The 19237-nt window shown below is 39.7% G+C and overlaps 1 protein-coding gene across 2 annotated transcripts in view; it reads right to left on the bottom strand.

Moving 5' to 3' along the window:
* SEMA5A (semaphorin 5A) overlaps positions 1–19237 on the bottom strand; it is a 616581-nt gene that overhangs the window by 50813 nt on the left and 546531 nt on the right. For both annotated transcript variants that reach the window (XM_007057800.4, XM_043540272.1), the window contains exons 16-17: positions 11435–11660; positions 77–295 (exon numbers count right to left, since the gene is read on the bottom strand). In XM_007057800.4, coding sequence (XP_007057862.2) covers positions 77–295; positions 11435–11660 — 445 coding nt within the window. The remainder of the gene's footprint in view (positions 1–76; positions 296–11434; positions 11661–19237) is intronic.

The raw sequence follows: 19237 nt of genomic DNA, 5'->3' as shown, positions 1-19237 counted from the left end.
TTACTACTGTAAAGTACGGACTTGAAAGTGAACTATATCATTTCCATACCCCTTATTGATATCTCTCGACTCTTACCTGGACAAGGCAAGATGTTGCATTCCTGGTACTCCAGAGATGGGCCCAGACATGGAAGACCCCCGTATTTGGGCTCAGGATTGTTGCAGACACGTTTGCGGTTGCGAATACCTCTGCTGCAGTCTCGACTGCACTGAGACCATGGAGTCCATGGTGACCAGGCTCCATTAATTGTATGAGCGGAGTATCGTCCAGAACGCAAGAAATCCCCTGACAGTCCTAAAGAATTAAGATTGAAAGCAGATCATGGGATTAAAGACTATCACCCTGAAAACAAACATTTTGTCTTTATATTTAATCTTAATCTTTTAATAAACATTTTTGGTACTCGTTTGGCTACACAACCCATAATTCTATTTCACTACCTTACCTGACAGAAATCCCATAAATCCTCCTATGGTGTCTGCAGCTGCCATTACATCACAGTAGAAATGAACCAATACTGATAACCCTGCTCAAATTTTAGAATCAAATAATAATGTAATGAATTTCCATGAAAAAGTCATTTTGTGAGGAAAAGTATTTTCCCCATTTAAAATGGCACTTTTCAGACTCTTCTTCACTCAGCTGAAGTGCTAAGACACACCTGACTATGGCAAGTGAACCATTCTCATATGCAATGAGAACAGTGTGCTTCTTGGTTAAATCAGCCAGCAGGAAAATGAAAACACGTTTCAAACCTTTTCTAAACTTTTTTCCTTGTCTGTTATCTTTTAAAGTGAATTTAGTGCTGAGAAAAGGTGCCAGATTAAACACTCAAAAGGTACAGTGTAGGCAATGGGTGTGGAAGCTTGCTAACAGCAACATTGCAAAATATGCCTCAATCCCCACCTGGATGAACCACTTCTAAAGGTCATTTCAATCCACTTTAGGGCTAGATCCTGCCTGGGAAGGAACTCCCTCAAAAGTTCTCAGCATAGCACTTAACTTCTGATCCTATGAGCTGTAGCAGAACTGCTCAGTGACTGTGTACATCTGCAATGTATGGCAGTGATATCAGCCTCTGACTGTATTAGGGTAATTCTTCTGAAGTTTCCCAGCATTACTAACATGGTTCACCTCTATTAATATTAGCATCATTGGGAGCCCTACTGTAGATGGATCATTGGCTGCTGCCACCATTTTAAGTACTGGTTTGATTAGAACTACTCTGAGCAGGCTAGATGACACGGTGCTTAAAACAGCTGTAGGAGCTAGGACTTGTCTACACTAGGACTCCCAATACTGCTAACCTAAGTGAAGGTGCACCATGTCATCAATACTGGGAAATTTTTGAAAAATGTTCCTAGAGTAGAACGGGCTCTAGACTCACCTTCAGGCTGTAAGCTCACTCTCTTTGGGTGAGTTAAATAGTGTTAAAGTAGTAACAAGTACGTTTAATCAACTAATAAAAATATATTATGAGTCACAACTGAGATTGAAGAGATGTTGCCCTCTAGTAATCTTAAACTCAAACCATACTAATACAAGTACCCTAAGCAAATGGACTGTAACAAGCACTACATTCACTGCGTCCAGCGGGCTTCACTCCAAGCTAGGGCATGAGATCTTTGGCTGCAGTATGAAACCCTGTCCACAATGAACTGTTTGTTAACTGAAACAGTTGTTTTGTACCAATGGAAGCACAAACAGTTCAATACATCCACAGTATCCATGCTGAATTAGGTTAAAGACACTTGCAATTTTGCCTTGTGTCTACACAAATTGCTCTGCTATACCAGTTCTGCTGCAATGAACTCCTGGACATGATTAGCTGAAATAGTATTAAAAATACCTATGTCCCATCTCCACCAGAGCTTCAAACATTAGTAACACTGTTATACCTGCACTTGTGATGCACCCTACTGAATACAATTACAATATTCCTAGTATAGATGGGGCCTTAGAGACTTTTATTCAGTACACAATAACAGTGGCCAATATTGAAATAAATGATGCATTGACAGACAAATAGGTTTGGTTTTATCTTCATTTTGTGATGAGAAACTGTTCAACTCAGCTGGTTAGAGAGTATTAGTAAATCCGCAAAGCTGTGGATAAAATCCTTCTACTGGGCAATTGCTGAGAACTATTATTTCTTCCCCTGAACCAGCTGCTATTGTGCAAAGATATTATCAACAGATTTTATGAAACCTGATGCAGATTTGAATCCAGAATGGTAGAGAGCATAGGGAAACAGTGTGGAAGTTAAGCATATTGCTTCAATTCCTAGCTCCATCAGTGACTTTCTTTATGAGGTTGCCCAGCTGAGAAATGCCAGGTTTATACACATGATGAATGGCGCTTAGAAGAGGGTACCACAACTCCCCACCCCCACACACACTTCAACCCCTGAATTCCAAATGGTACCACTTCAACCAAAGGGCTAACAGAGGCATAAATCATGGCAGAGCTATTCTGATTTAGATTACATTGGTCAGTATTTCTCTAGATAAAATGTTGCAGCACTGTATCGTTTTACAATAGCATTAGAACAAACTGGAGATCACTCTGAGGCGGGGGAATTTTCAGTCTTAAGGGAAATGAGTGACCTTATTTCACATTTTTGCATTAACACGTCAGATTTCTTGTAGTAATGCCAGAAAAAATTCTTTAAGTGAATCCTCAGAGGGACCTTAGTGCCCAAACATAATAATGTACAAAAGAACTGTTTTAGTGGGAAGTTCTAGCAACAGCTAACATTGCCATGTTTCTCATTCTTTCCAGGGTGTTAAAAGAATATGTTACAGTTAGAACTCTGTCTACAGCTTTACAACAACTTATATGGGGGTGGGATTCACAAAGGTATTTAGGTGCCCAACTCATTGATTCCAATAGGAGTCGGGTGCCTAAATCCCTTTGTGAATCCCATCCATTCACAGTCTTGTTGAGCTTTCCCTTTAGACAAAGGCTACAAATTACAACAACTGACCATGTTAATTTGAATTATAGACATACAGTATAATACAGAAATATAAGAAAATGAAATTAACTAGAGTGCAACTATTGGCCACTGCTGTATATTTTAATTCAGTTTCCTGCAAACAGTAGGCATTATCTGTCTCCTTGTAAATGTGAAGATACTATTTCACAATGACATTATTAAGGGAGTGACATTTTTCCACGATTCCAGCATATTCCTACTTTTTACACTGTGCATCTATGCGAGATGCATTACATTCTGGGCACCTGGCTCACATTTTTCATAGATTTCAAGGCCAGAAGGGACCGTTGTGGTCAGCTAGTCTGACCTCATATATAACACAGACCAAAGAATGTCTCTGAATGAATTTGTATTTGGACTAAAGCATATCTTTTAGAAAAAACATCTCATCTTGATTTTAAAATTTCCAGTAATGGAGAATCCACCACTGCACTTGGTAAATTGTTCCAATGGTTAATGACCCTCACTATTCAAATTTATACCTTATTTCCAGTTTGAATTTGTCTAGATTCAGCTTACAGCCATTGTATCTTGTTATACCTCTGTCCGCTAGCCTGAAGAGTCTATTATCAAGTATTTGTTACCCATGTAGGTAATTATAGACATATTAACCTTCCCTTTGTTAAGATAAATAAATTGAGTTCCTTACTAAAAGGGATGTTTTCTAGTCCTTTAATCATGCTCATGGCTCTTTTCTGAACCTTCTCCAGTTTATCAACACCCTTCTTGAATTGTGGACATCAGAACCGGACACAGCATTCCAGCAGCAGTTGCACAACTGCCAAATACAGAGATAACATAACCTCTCTACTCCTACTCAAGATTCCCCTTTTTATGCATCCAAGAATCACATGATCCCTTTAGACCACATAATTGCACTGGGAACTCATGATCAATTGATTATCCATCACAATCCCCAAATCTTTTTCAGAATCACTGCTCTCCAGGATAGATTCCTTGTTCCTTGATGTACACATTTACATTTAGCCATATAAAAATGTATATCGTTTGCTTGTGCCCAGTTTACCAAATGATCCAGATTGCTCTGAATCAGGGACCTGTCCTCTGAATTATTTACCACTGCCCCAGTCCTTGTGCCATCTACAAACTTTATTAGTGATGATGTTATGCTCTCTTCCACATCATTAATAAAAATGTTAAAATAGCAGAGGGCCAAGAACTGATTCCTGCAGGACTAACTAGAAACACACCCGTTCAATGATCCCTCTCCACTGACAATTATATTTTTAGACCTATCAATTAGCTTGTTTTTAATCCATTTAAATGTGTGCCATGTTAATTTTATATCATTTTATAATTTTATATCATTCTAGTTTTTAAATAAAAATGCCATGTAGTATCAAGACAAATGCATTACAGAAGTCTAAGTCTATGGCATCAGCACTATTACCTTTATTAATCAAACTTTTAATCTTATAAAAAAAGATATCAAGTTAGTTTGACAGGATCTATTTTCCAAAAGCCATACTGATTGGCTTTAATTATATTACCCTCCTTTAATTTTTTATCAATGGCATCTGTATCAGCTATTCCATGATCTTGGCCAGGATCTATGTCAAGTTGAGAGGCCTATAATTACCCAGGTCATCCCACTGACCCTTTTAAAAAGTGGCACAACGTTAACTTTCTTCCAGTCTTCTGGAACTTCCCCAGTGTTCCAAGATTTATTGAAAATAAACATTAATGGTTTAGCCAGCTCTTTTAAAACTCCTGGATGCAAGTTATCTGGACCTGCTGATTAAAAATGTCTAACTGTAGCTACTGTTTAACATCATCATGAGTAACTATGGGAACGGAAAGAGTGTCTCATCATAATATGATATGACTACATCATGTTTTTTTCCCCAAACATAGCCAGAAATATTTATTAAACATTTCTGCCTTTTCTGCATTATTACTGATAATTCTACCATTTCCATCTAGTAATGGACGAATACTGTTATTAGGATTCTTTTTGTTCTTAACATACTTTAAAAAACTTCTTATTGTCCTTAACTCTGCTGACTGTAAATTTCTTCTTATGTCCCTACACTTCTCTTATCAATTTTCTACAATTCCTAAGATATTACAGGGGCAGTGGCAGAGCTGGGAATAGAAGGGTTCCAGTCCTACTGCATAGGTTACTTTGAAGACCTTTCCTGGTATATGAAATACTTGCTCACTTCCTCATGATGAAGAATGGACAAATGGGCAACCAGCCATCGCAGGAGAGAAGAGTGAGCCAGCTGACAAACTCCTGAAGATGGAACAGGATAGGATGGTGACCATAGCTCCTCTGAAAAGACAACTCTATGTAAAGACGGACATGGGCATTTTGAGATGGTGGTGGTGCTATTCACTTTGGGGAACTATTACCCTTCAATGCATTCTTTGAAATTATACAAGAAATGTAATCACTACCTTCTGAACATTACAAGAAATGTGATCTACAGAAAATGTTTGGATGAGAAATATAACTCCTAGCAGAAGCTCAAAAATAATACTAATTTTCACTTGTACAGAACCTTCCATTTAAGGATCTGCTTGTGCATTACAAACATTAATTTAGCCTTACAACACGTCTGTGAAATAGGCAAGTATTATCTCCATTTCACTGTCAGAAAAACTGAGGCACCGAGAGGTTGTGTGACTCACCTAGGTCACCCAAGATGTTTACAACAAAATCAGCAACAGAATCCAGGACCCCTGTCTCCCTATCCTGTACCTTTCGAGACCTTCCTTCTTCCTATATGTATTGGTTACTGTCTCCATGACAAAACTATGAGAATACATAAGAACAAACCCAATAACATAGACCAATGCACAATTCTTAGCAGTATAAAGTTACAGTAGTTATAAAAGTACAGTCCCAGCCCGCCCACCCCAGTATTGGGAATTGAAACTGTTATTTCTTTGATCTTTTTTGTCCCTGGAAGGGAATGCTTTGATGATGATGAAAGGAGGATACTAGTTCTTCTGGTAGGAGATATGACAGAAGTAACTGCTTCTACTTATACTTTTAAAAGTTTTTATGTTTTTGGATAAACAAACTTGAAAAGTCTTTTCAAATGAGCGTAATGAGAAACCACTGCAAATGGGTGCAATAAATGCATTGAATCAAACAACTTTTATTCATTGCAATGAGATACGATGAGCTGGAGCTGAAACTCCAGTATTCTGCACCATTTCTAAATTACAGTAATGCAATGATTTTAAACCACAATAGGAAACAATAACAAAAAAGGCAAAACCTATGTTTCAGTTCTACCATTCTCTGCAGATATCTCCAAAGTGTTTTTGATGAAGATACTGTTGAAGCATAAAAATGAAGAAATGAAGAAAGACTGAAAATAAACATACTTTATTCTCCACACAGTCATTATTTTCTAACCTACTATCAAGAAAATCCTTCAAAGTGCAACAGTGTATGTCTTTTTTCTGTGGTTAATTTCTGCTTGGATGTAAGTAAATAAAATTCATTCAGAACATCATCAAACTCACCCTTTTCCACCTATAGTCACCTGAGCAAGTTGAATATGCTACTCCCCAGGAACATGTTAATCAGTTAGGTGTGAACTTCACAGCCTAAGTATGCTATTTAAACAATAATATGCAAGGCAAATATTAAAGCAATTTTAAGATTACATATGTAATGACAAATCAGGTAATGTGCAATGAGAAAAAGTTAACATTATTATGAAAACCTTGTTTTTTTAATTTCTCTGTCTTTTTTCTGTTTTAAAAAAAATAACCATAAAGTTCCACTAATATTTTGGGCAGGGGGTATTTATTATATTAAAGTCAAACATTCACAGCTTTAAAAAGTAATTTTCTTCTTATCATGATGCAACGTAGCTTAGCTTTGATGAGACAGCCAAAGATATAACATTTCATCTTTTATTCCTCCTGGAGGTAGGACATTCTCACATTCAGACTTTAGTTAAAAATAAAAAAGGTGTTGATATCCTCTGGCACTCTTCCATGGCTAATACTATTATTTAATCAGTCTCTCCTCATGAGAGACAAGTCTAAATTAGTATTAAGGCTAAATTATATCTTTCCTTTAGAAATAATTATTTTTTGAGGTTACGGTTAAAGCAAGCAGTACCAGGCTTCCAGGGATGTTTGTTCCTGTAACTTTAGAAATATTAACAGATTTGGGGATTATACAGAAATTAAATGTTTCCCAGAGACTCTCTTACTGAAATGACTGACTTGTTTGTTTCCGATAATTTTCGCCCTAATTTTATGCAATGATTAAAAGTAGTGAGCAAGCTTCCACATAACAGGTGTTGCTAAGAAGCATTATATAATCACAAGAGAGCAATATCAACAATTCTCCCTTCATTAGTACACACAAATTAAAGGAAGAGACAAAGGTGATGTAATTTCCAGGCACTGACACAGTGATTGACTGTACTGCCAGAAGTTGCATGAAATAACTGTACATCTATCTACAGATCTCTCTTTGTTTCCTTATAGTGCATAGCTCTGTGGTAAATTAAAGAGCCCATGGTGGGGAATAAAAAGGTGTTTTTCTCTCAGACCCATCAGTACAGAAAAGCTTGTAGGATGTGTGTGGGATTTTTGTTTGGGTGGTTAACAACATTGATACTGGGAGAAGGTTTTATGGAAAAGGTGTGTTTTACCCTGGTTGCTTAATATTAAGATTGGGTTTAGTCTGGTCTCTTCTGGCAAAATGTTCCATAGCTGGGGTCATGCTGCCAAAAATGTTCTGCTTCTATATGGGCCTAGTCAGCCACAACATCCCTGTAAGTGCAGCCATCTTTGGAGATTACAGGAAATGGTGATTACAGGTGGTGGTAAGAGAGTCTCTGATGTAACTCTATCTTGATCCATTAGGTACCTTTTGAGTTATGGCCAGGACTTTGAACTCTCCTCTGAAGTGAATGGAAAACTAGACAAGCTAATAAAAGCAGGTGAAATGTGTTTGTAGCAGCCATTGTTGCTTACGAGGCATGCCACGCATGCTGTACCAGCATCTATCCTTTTGTACTGCTTATGTCCACCCCCACGTAGATTTCAGTCGGGAGGTTATCAAAAGCATGGATCACAGTGGCTAAGTTCCCATCAACATCTCCTGGTCAGGTGAAGGTGAAATATGTGTTTTTTGCCATTAGTCCAGATGCTGTGAGGGGACTAGCGGAAACCTCAAGGTTCCTCACCATCCTGACAGTGGTTTGATGCTCTTCATAGGTCCAAAAACACTGGTAAATTCTTCAAAGTGCTCCTCCGCATCTTAACTAACACTTCCATCTTCCCAGGACTGTGCTCGAAACATATGCTTTTCATTCACCTGATGATTTCTTCCAAGTGTTGGGAAATACTGGGAATCGCTTTAAAAGGAGATGTACAGCTAAGTGCCCTCCTCATACCAGTCCCCTTAGTCGGTGGTGTATCACAGTCTGTCAAGATGATCTCATGCAGACAATGAAGAAGAACAGAGAGTACTGGGCGTGGAGGACAATGCAGCATAGGACTTGTATGACAAGGACCAAGTTATGCTCTCTGTGTTATGTCTAGTATGAATAAGCAGATCCAACATAGTACTATTTGATTTAACCACGTGAGATTTCACATGTGGCATCAACGACGGATGATCAACAGTGTTGAAGGCTGCAGAGTTATCTAGCAGTTTCAGCACAAAGACGTGTATATTTGTCTAGGGCCTGGAAAAGGTGATGGCTGCATCAGCACCAGCAAAGCCATTTCTCTGCTGTATGCTGGTCTGAAACCTGTGATGAAAACTGCATGATAGCAGAGGACAGATGCTGAGAGAGTTTGGATGCAAGAGAGAGCTGGAGACCAGATGATAACTGATGGTGGCATTAAGGACATTATTCAGGGTCAATTGGACTTCTATAGTCTATAGGGGGTTTTTTAGGTAATCTGACATCTTGCCTTCTTTCAAGGAGGCAAAGATGATCTGAGTTATCAAGGAAGCCACGTGTTCTTAGTTAGGCTTCACCAGAGGTTTCAAAGATCTACCATTGGTTTAGCTGTCTGAGCAAAGGATTGGGAACCAGGAACTCCAGACCCAAGTACTCATCTCAGCACAGACCCTTACTCTTTTGTGACATTGCATGAGTCATCAAACTTCACAATGCCTAAACTGTTCAAAAGAGACAAGGTGGGTGAGGTAATATCTTTTATTGGACCAGCTTCTGCTGGTGGAACGGACAAGCTTTTGAGCTTCAGAGAGCTCTTCCTCGGGCCTGGAGAAGGTACACAGAGTGTCCAAGCTAAATAAAAGGTGGGGCAAATTGTTAAGCATAAGGGGTTTATGCATGCTGTAGAGGATCATTTAAAATGAAGCAGACAACGAAGGGTTAGAAGACAGTAGGGTGTGTCACAAATTGTTGTAATGAGCTCCTAGAACCTGGAACCTTCTACCAACAGAAGTTGATTCAAAAAAAGATATTACCTCACCTGCATTGTCTGTCTCATATCCTGGGACCAATGGTTATAACAATACTGCAATCAACTATTCAATGCAGATAATACTTTTTTACTCACTATAGTTATTAATGCTTATTTATCTTACAAGGGTGTTGTAATAATCAAATCATTAAAAGATTTTAAAGATGTAAAAGGCTATGTAAGTGGAAAGTATTCTTATAAGTACTAATAAATAATAATGAAATTAAGAATCTCATAACTAATCATTTAAAATTAGGGTTCACTGAATACCAGTGAACAATAAATATATTTTGGTACATTGTTTATTCATAACTAAGTGCTACTGGTAAGCAAAAAAATAATTTAGTATGAATTAATTCTGTATGTAAAATGCATCTATAGCTAAAATAGCATTGGAGGAGGTCATTTTTCCTTTGTAGTAGGAAACAGAACTTTAAATACTGGTGATAGCTCAATGCTATAAAACATTAATAACAGAAGTTATCCACTTCATAAATTATCTATTTAGTTAATTGTCATAAGCATGCAGACAACTATTGCTCTTTAATTATTCAGTAAAAAGCTCCATTAATCACCAGTGTTATAGTCTAGCCAAATATTTATAAAATAAAAGCAGAATTTGTCAGAATCTCTCCCAAAAAAGGACAGCAGAAGGAAAGAGATGACAGAGCAATCTCAAAAATTATTCTACAGTTTCATGGCTATCACTGTGATGGGTTAATTATTAGAAAGAACATCCAACAAACACCAACAAGTCCTACAGCCAGAGGGGAAAAATACTGGGTTACCCTAAGAGATTAAGCCCAGTCCTGAAAAAACAGAAACGAATTTACCTGTTGTGATCAATTACCTTCTTTTCGTTAACATTTCTGAAATGAGCTGGACAAATTTATGAGTGAGACTGTATGATGGTGTTGTTTGTGAGGCTAAATGAAGGGCTCAACCGCCATGGGGCCCACTTCTGGTTTATGTCCTATGTTCCTAAAACCTCATGCTTCAGGGCTTTGGCCAACTACCTACAGGTGTCAGGAAGGGATCACCCGCAAAATGTATTCTGGGCTTTTTTTTTTTTAAATCTCCTTCCTCTGAAGCATCAGTATGGTCACAGCTGGAGATGGGACATTGGGTGGGGTGGGCTGGAACTCTGAGGTGACACTGAGCATTCTCTCTCACAAGTGTTTGGCTGTCTGGTTTTTGCCCAGGTGATCAGGGTCTATCTTATTGTCCTATGTGGGGTTAGCAAGGAATTTCCCCCCAGGTAAGATTCACAGTGACCGGGGGAGAGGCGGAGGGGAAAGGGGGCATTGAACTTCTTCAGCAGCATATGGGTGTGGGTCACTTGCCATGAATATCTGGGTATATCTCACTTAAACATATTCCTGCCTTTGTGGGGGTTCCAGGCACGGGGCGGGGGCATCTTGGTCCTACTATTCTCTGCCTGTGGCACGTAATAGTCTAGCCTCCAGTGGGCTGTAATACTTTGGTCTAATTTCAGTTGTTGGGTTTAGTGTGTAGATACTGGGTAGTGCTGGTGACCTCTGATATACAGGAGGTGAGATTAGATGATCCAGCGGTCCCTTCTGGCCTTAAACTCTGTAACGTTATGAAAAACACCAGCAAGATAAAAAGCTTCACTCTGTCAGGAAAATGGAACTACAGCCATCTCTCTAGCAGGTTCATAGATTCCAAGACCAGAAATGACCAGTGTGATCATCTTGTCTGACCTCCTATAAAATACAAGCCATAGGATTACTCTGAATTAATTCCTGTTTGAACTAAAGCATATCTATAAACAATCCTGTGTAATCTTAATTGAAAAATTAACAATGATGGAAAATTCACCAAAACACTTGGTAAATTGTTCCAATTCCTGATTAATCTCACTGTTAAAAACATACACCTTAATTCCAGTCTGAATTCAACTTCCAGCCACTTGATTGTGTTATACCATTGTCTGCTAGGTGCTATTATTCACTTGTACTATCTCTGCTTACCATCTGTTGAGCAACCGCTGGTACCATCACTGGAACAGTAACGCATTTCAATCCTTTGTCTTCCCACCTCTAGCAAATTTGGATCAGGCAAGCGTGCCTTGCAAGTGTATCGGAATCGTTGTTCATAGTGGCCACCGTTGTCTGAGATATTGACCGGAGTCCAAGGAGTCCAGGGGGTGGTCTTTTTCAGCTCTGGACAGGGATTGGTGTTACAAGGTTGATACTCCTGGAAGTAAATGATCAATTGTTTATATTTACAGTATGGTACAGAATAAACAACCTGACAAGAATTTTGATCCCATCTCCTTCTCCTCCAATCTTTATCCCCGCCAGTGGATTTTGAATTCTAATAACCCAAAGGTTTTTTCTGCTTGGAGGAATATATATAGAATGGGCTAGAATCACAAAGGAATTTAGGAGTGGTGACCTGAGTCTTGCCATGCCTAACTTTTGTTATCTAGAAAAGTTACCGGGATTCACAAAGCTTGAGTTCAGCACCTTGACTCTGTATACAACGAGTAGAGAGAGACAGGCACCTTTCAATGGGGTTTACAAAAGCCAGCACATTAGGCAAGTCCTCACCTAAGCTAGCCAATAGGAGGTGCCAAGCCAAGGAGTGTATCCAAAGACCCATTCCTCTCTTGGAGGTAAGTGTGGGCTTCAGGAAGACATCACCCTCTGCTTGGAAATTTCTCTCTTTGTGGGGGGAGGGTGGATAGGGAGAGGAGGAGCTCCAGATAACTTTCAGTCCAGTGGTTAGGGTACTCACCTGGGATGTAAAAGATGCCCACTGTTCAAGTCCCTTCTCCACATGATGGGGAAAAGGGATTTGAGCTGGGATCTACCACCTTTCAGGTGAGTCCCCTACCACATGGTTATGGGATATTTTAACATGGGGCTCCATCAGGCCTGTCCTACACTTAAAAGTTAGGTCAACTTAGCTATTTCACCATAGGCGCTGACTCCGTGGATGCTCCGGGGCTGGAGAACCCATGAGAAAAAATTATGGGTGTAGTGGCCTCACCAATCAGCTCCTCCCCCTCCCTCCCAGTGTCACCCGCCCACCACAGATCAGATGTTCAGTTGCCTGCAGGAGGCCCTGGGGGAGGGGGATGGAGCAAAGGTGGGATGAGCTTGGGGGAGGGGGCAGAATGGGGTGGGAAGAAGAGGGGCGGGGATGGAGAAGGGGCAGGAAGAGGCAGGGTGGGGTGAGGCCTTGGGGGAAGGAGTGGAGTGGGGGCAGGGCCTGGGGCAGAGTGTGGGTCCAGCACCCCAAGAGAAATTAGAAAGATGTGGTGTTTTCACACCCCTGAGAGATGTAGTTAAGCTGACTTAAGCCTCTGTGTAGACACCCCTTGGTCGATGGAAGAATTCTTCCCTCAACATAACTATCACCTCTAGTGGGGATGCATTTACTACAGTGACAGAAAAAACTCTTCTGCTGCTGTAGCAAGTGTCTAAACTACAGTGGCGTAGCTGCAGCATTGCAACTGTGCTGCTATAGCACCTGCAATATAGACATACCCTTGGTCTCTCCTGTTAAAGCTGTTCCACTGTGGATAATGCATAAAATAAATGGAGCAGGAGAACTGGATCCTGGGTCTCCCAGCTGAGTGCTCTAACCATCAGGCAACATAGTCATTCTCTCTCTCAATAATTCTTTCATTATTTATTCACAGTGGAACAGCTTTAACAGTAGATAGACTGAAGCAGCCCAACACCAGAATATCTCATAGCCCAAGTGGTTAGGGCACTCACCTTAGGGGCAGCAGACACAGTTCAGATCCTTTCTCCCCCTCAGGTGGAGGGGAGACTTGAACTGGGGGTTTCTAACTTCCCAGGTGGGTACCCTAACCACTGGGCTAAAGTTTATGAGGGAGGTCCTCTTCCTGTGCCCCTGATGTTTTGTGTAAGCTCACCTATATGGGGCCAGTCAGGTAGGTGACACTTCAGGCTAGATAGGCAGAAGAAAATCTTTCTTGCCCCAGATTGTACACTGCTCTGGAGCTTAGGCATCCATAAGCCTGATATGGGGCTAGAACTGCCCCACTCACCTCAGTAGATTGTAATGCTCACATGCAGAGGCACAAACACAGGCACCTACAGAACTTTTACCAGAAAAATGTAGGCACTGAACAAGTTTAGGCCCCTATAGGGGAAGCTGAGCAGGGGCTTTGTGAATGTCTGTGGGGCCTGATTCTGGGTGTTAGGAGCCTAAAGTGGCACTTAGGTGTCTAAGTCCTTTTCTGAATCTAGCCATACGTTATTAGCTACACTAACAACAATTAAATTAACTAGGATGAAATTAGATCTACAGTATCTGTGGTAATAAAGCTCAACTTTAAGGGTATTAGCTAGGTCTATAATTAAACAGTAGTTAAGATATATATACATTTTCAGATTATAAAACATTTGAATAAACTGTAAATAAAACATACAAACAAACTATTAATTCCCTTAATTACATTTGCCAGCATGCAGAAAAACAACTTACTACTCCATATGGATTTATCTATGTATATGGGACAAGGGACTCACACATACAACCCTAAAGACTTCAGTAGTGTTACATGAGTGTAACTGAGAGCAGACCTTAACTCAGAGTCATATCCATAACTGGCTGTTTCAAAAATGATAATTTGATGACTTTCTCTCAGCTCTGAGATACAGTATTTAATTTGCTTATTTATGTTGAGTGTAAATATCATTTATCAAAATGTCAGAGGAGGAAGTACAATAAATTTAGATGTCCACTGCTGCATAATTGGCCTGTGTCTTTTCAGGCATCATTTTCAGTTCTCTTTCCTTCAAAAATATATTGTAGTTCATGTTTAGTATCCAGGTCCTATGGTGCTGTACTAGAGTGAGTCTATCTCCCAGTTTGAGCGTCACTGAAATAGAGAGAGACCTTAAATACAATGGGTTGAATTCTACTCTCTTTTTCACATATCCAACCCCACTGAAGTAAAAACCTGGCTGGGTTTCCAGAAAGGCTGTATGGACATACAGGATGGGCCTTTTTCTCCACTGTCTTGTACGTGTGTAGTCATTACACCAGTGCTAAATCAGAATAGTAAGTAGAATTTTACACCCACTTTGCATGGCTGTAAATGACTACACATATTACAATGCAGTGGAGAATCAGATCCCACGTGCTAGGCCCCAGTGCTCTATGGCCAGGTGGAATTTAATTCTGTGGCAACATCTCTGGTTTCTGTGGCAGTTTCCTATAAACTAAAAAATATAATTGTTTTGCTGAATTAAATACAAAAATGAATATTACAAGCAGCATAGAGACCTCTTTGTTATTTACTCTGATAACAAAAAGTTTATTTTACACTGTCCTCACTCACACTTTCAGTCTTCAATATACTGCAGATTTTTGTATTGATATTGCCCAACTGCATGACAGAAGATGTCAGGGTGAAATGGCAGGTTTTGGCAGCCAGTTATGGGACAGTTATGAGACAAGGTAACATTGTAAATGTCAACGTTATTCACAGCCTACTGAGATGAGTGGGGCAATTCACACCTTTTAGAACTATTGTTTCAGGCTGTCTGCATATTCAGAAAAACTCGATTGCAACAGTGTACCCTCAGGTGTGGTCTACACTTAGGGCTTGTCTACACTTGAAACGCTACAGAGACACAGCTGCAGCTGCACAACTGTAGTACATCAGTACTGTAGACATTACCTATGTCGACGAGATGCGTTCTCCTCTGTTGGCACAGATAATCAGCCTCCCCAACAGGCAATAGCTAGGTCTTTGGAAGAATTCTTCTGTTGACCTAGAGCTGTCTACACCAGGGGTTAGGTCAATGTAACCGCATTGCTCAAGGGTATGGATTTTTCACACACTGAGTGATGTAGCAGAGTTGACCTAACTTTTTAGTATAGACCAGGCTTTATAAGTTATATCAGCATAGCTACATTGATCAGGCATGTGAACAAAACATAACCCTGACCAACATGGCTACACCTGCAAAACCCCCAGAGTAGACTTAGCTGTGTTGACCCAAGAGTGCTTCTACTGATGTAGATAATGTTGTTCGGAAAGGTGGAGTATCTACACCAACACAAAAATGCCTTCTGTTGATAAAGGCTCCGTCTACCTTAGAGGCACTATAAGCACTAGCTATGCCAACATAAGCTATGTAGTGCAGACACATTTTCAAGGCTTTCTTTGCAATCCAGAAGGCTAAAAACACATGTCCTGATTCACCACTGTGTTACCCCAGCTTTACTTCACTGAAATCTGTGGAGTTAAACCAGTGTTAAAACTGAAGTAATGCAATGGTGCGACAGGACCACCATTTTTTGTTTAAACAAAAGGTTAGGCCTCATCTAGATTTAAAATTTAGTTTGACGTAGGTTTCGTGCTCAGGGGTATGAAAAATCTACACCGCTGAGCACTGTAGCTATGCTGGTTTAACCCCTGGTGTAGATACAGCTCCAAAAATCCTTCCATCCACCGAGCTACCATCGCTTGGGTAGGTAGTGTTCCAACAGTGCCAGAAAAATCCCTTCTATTGCTGTAGGCTGCATCTATGCTATGGGGTTATGCCATCATAGCTACAGCACTGTTGTTATGATGCTATAATCCCTGTAGTATGGACACGGCCATAGATTTTGAAGCGCAGTTCTGCAGCAAATTGCATGGCAAATTCTTGGGTTGCAGAATCACAAGGACCCTGCCCGTGTGTCTGCGAAGGAGGCTAAAAATTCATAGAATACAAGTTTTTCATTCTTTACATTGACTGACACCTAAAGTAAAACAATGTGAATTAAAAATAGTGATAGTTGTTGCATCTGTAATAAAATTAAATATTAAATGTGATATTGGCAATATATTTTGGTCCTATACATAAAAACATAATGAAATAATATTATTTAATAGAACAGGATATGCATCTATTATTGTAATGCCAAGATTGCCCATAGTTTTTGCGTGGTGTGATTTCAGTAATATATCAAAGGTAAGTATCCATCAGCAAAAATGGATAGCAACAATATTATGTGCAAAAGATATTCTACTTTAAATTGCAGATGGAATTTGAACTCATGGGGTTTGAACTAAGGGGCTGTTTAATTGCAGTGTAAATGTTTGTGTTCGGGCCCCTACAGGACCCGAGAGCCTGGGCTCCAGCCCAAGCATCTACACAGCAATTAAACAGCCCCTTAGCCTGAGCCCTACAAACCAGAGCCAGCTGCCACAGTCGGCTGCCAACATGGAAATAAGTTTGAGGGAATATTGCCTCTGAAAGAGACGGTGCACAGAATAAATGAAAGAATATATAGCAGACTGAATACATCCCATTATTTTCTGATTCAACTATAGATTCAAGACTAAAGATGATTAAAAGTACACTGTAGCATATTTTAAAAAAACACACAACTCTATTTGTTAGCTGCTACAGTTACAAGTAATAGAACCAGTTTTCTATAGAATATTCTGTTTCCTATTTATCTTTTTTTCTGTTTTCAGTTTCTTTATTGTTTCTTTTATGCATACAGTATCTCCTTGTTGCGTGCACTTCTTTTGTTCTCTTTTCTGTTCTTTTTCTTTGTGATCTACGGAGGTAATCTCTCAACATACACAAGACAGCCAAGTCAGCATTAATAACCCATTAAAATTCACTCATGACACGGATTGTCTTTTAGGATTTACTCTTAATGTACTGCATTGGTGGGGAGATTATTACTAGAATATTCTCTCAGAACTGTAGAATTGTATATCGATTCCAAATACTTCTGTGTTTCAAGTTACTCTTGTTGTTTGTTTCATTGTGCACCAATTATATCATTTTACAAAATTCAATAGCTGTAGTTTTGATGTGGTAGCTGAAATCTTCTCATATAAAGGACCAGAGTCTCATCTGGTATAAATGAGCAAAGTTCCACTGGGTTCTGGCCCAAAATATTTGTTTCATGTTGTCATAAATATAAAGGGAAGGGTAAACACCTTTAAAATCCCTCCTGGCCAGAGGAAAAACCCTTTCACATGTAAAGGGTTAAGAAGCTAGGATAACCTCACTGGCACCTGACCAAAATGACCAATGAGGAGACAAGATACTTTCAAAGCTGGAGGGAGGGAGAAACAAAAGTTTTTCTCGTCTGTATGATGCTTTTGCCAGGAACAAAAAAGGAATGGCGTCTTAGAACTTAGTAAGTAATCTAGCTAGAGATGCGTTAGATTCTGATTTCTTTAAATGGCTGAGAAAATAAGCTGTGCTGAATTGAATGTAGATTCCTGTTTTTGTGTCTTTTTGTAACTTAAGGTTTTCTAACTTCAGATTTTGTAACTTAAGGGATTCTCTATGTTTTGAATCTGATTACCCTGTAAGGTATTTACCATCCTGATTTTACAGAGGTGATTCTTTTACTTTTTCTTCTATTAAAATTCTTCTTTTAAGAACCTGATTGCTTTTTCATTGTTCTTAAGATCCAAGGGTTTGGGTCTGTGTTCACCTATGCAAATTGGTGAGGATTTTTATCAAGCCTTCCCCAGGAAAGGGGGTGTAGGGTTTGGGAGGATTTTGGGGGGAAAGACGTTTCCAAGCGGGCTCTTTCCCTGTTATATATTTGTTAGACGCTCGGTGGTGGCAGCAATATGAGTCCAAGGGCAAAAGGTAAAATAGTTTGTACCTTGGGGAAGTTTTAACCTAAGCTGGTAAAAATAAGCTTAGGGGGGTTTTCATGCAGGTCCCCACATCTGTACCCTAGAGTTCAGAGTGGGGAAGGAACTTTGACACATGTGGAAAGAAGTAAAGAATCCAGCAGAAAAAGTCATTAAGCAGATGCAAACGGAATGGACCAGCAAGCTGCCTGAGGGTATGTCTACAATACAATTAAAAACCTACGGCTGGCCAGTGCCAGCTGGCTCGAGCTCATGGGTTTTAACTAAGGGGCTGTTTAATTGCGGTGTAAATGTTTGTGTTCGGGCCCCTACAGGGTCCTAGAGCCTGGGCTCCAGCCCAAGCATCTACACAGCAATTAAACAGCCCCTTAGCCTGAGCCCTACAAGCCAGAGCCAGCTGCCACAGGCTGGCCACAGGTTTTTAATTGCAGCATAAACATACCCTGAGAAAAGATAGGGCTAGAAAATTCAACAGCCACAGAGCCTGTCAGACATCTTCTGTGTTTTACCCCAACATCAACCTCATATGTTTCCTGCACTTGTCAAGATAAACGCACTATAAATTGAAGCTCTTCTTCTCTTGGGTATTATGATGCCATTATATGCAATTTTTCACCTTTGTTTGTCTGTCAAATCCAAAGTTCTTGAGTAGGCTGAAATAACCTTTTTCTTCAAGAACCAAAAGTCTTGGATGCATTCAGAAACATGTTCAATTGAACTTAAAATGAATGTGCTTTTTACATTTTAAAAAAAATCTAAATTGCTCTATATGAACACAATTTTAGACAAGCAGAAACTCTTCTCAACTTCTTTTAAAAGAAAAATTGATTACAATACTATATATTCCTACAGCTAAAAACAAATCACAAGTACTGTGTACCAGGACACCAGCAAAATATCATTATATAAATCTAACTTAGTCTATTGCCATTTTCTTCATATTTTGCACACTATAATACAGCTTCAAAAACTTGATCTGAATGAACACCTGGGACCCACTGTGCACAGACCCTGAAACAAAGAGTCTTTTGCACTGCAAATTTCACAGCTATCCTGTGTTTGTGATGTGCTTCCTGCTTCCCTGAAATATACCCTGTGGTCTGTTTGTTTGGGGGATCGTGTGCTGAGCCTAGCAGCCTGCTAGGCAAGGCTGAGAGCTGCTTAA

Source organism: Chelonia mydas, chromosome 2 (assembly GCF_015237465.2).
Source record: "Chelonia mydas isolate rCheMyd1 chromosome 2, rCheMyd1.pri.v2, whole genome shotgun sequence".
NCBI lineage: Eukaryota > Metazoa > Chordata > Testudines > Cheloniidae > Chelonia > Chelonia mydas.
Note: the sequence above shows the minus strand (reverse complement) of the source record. Positions and strands in the feature narration are given on the sequence as shown.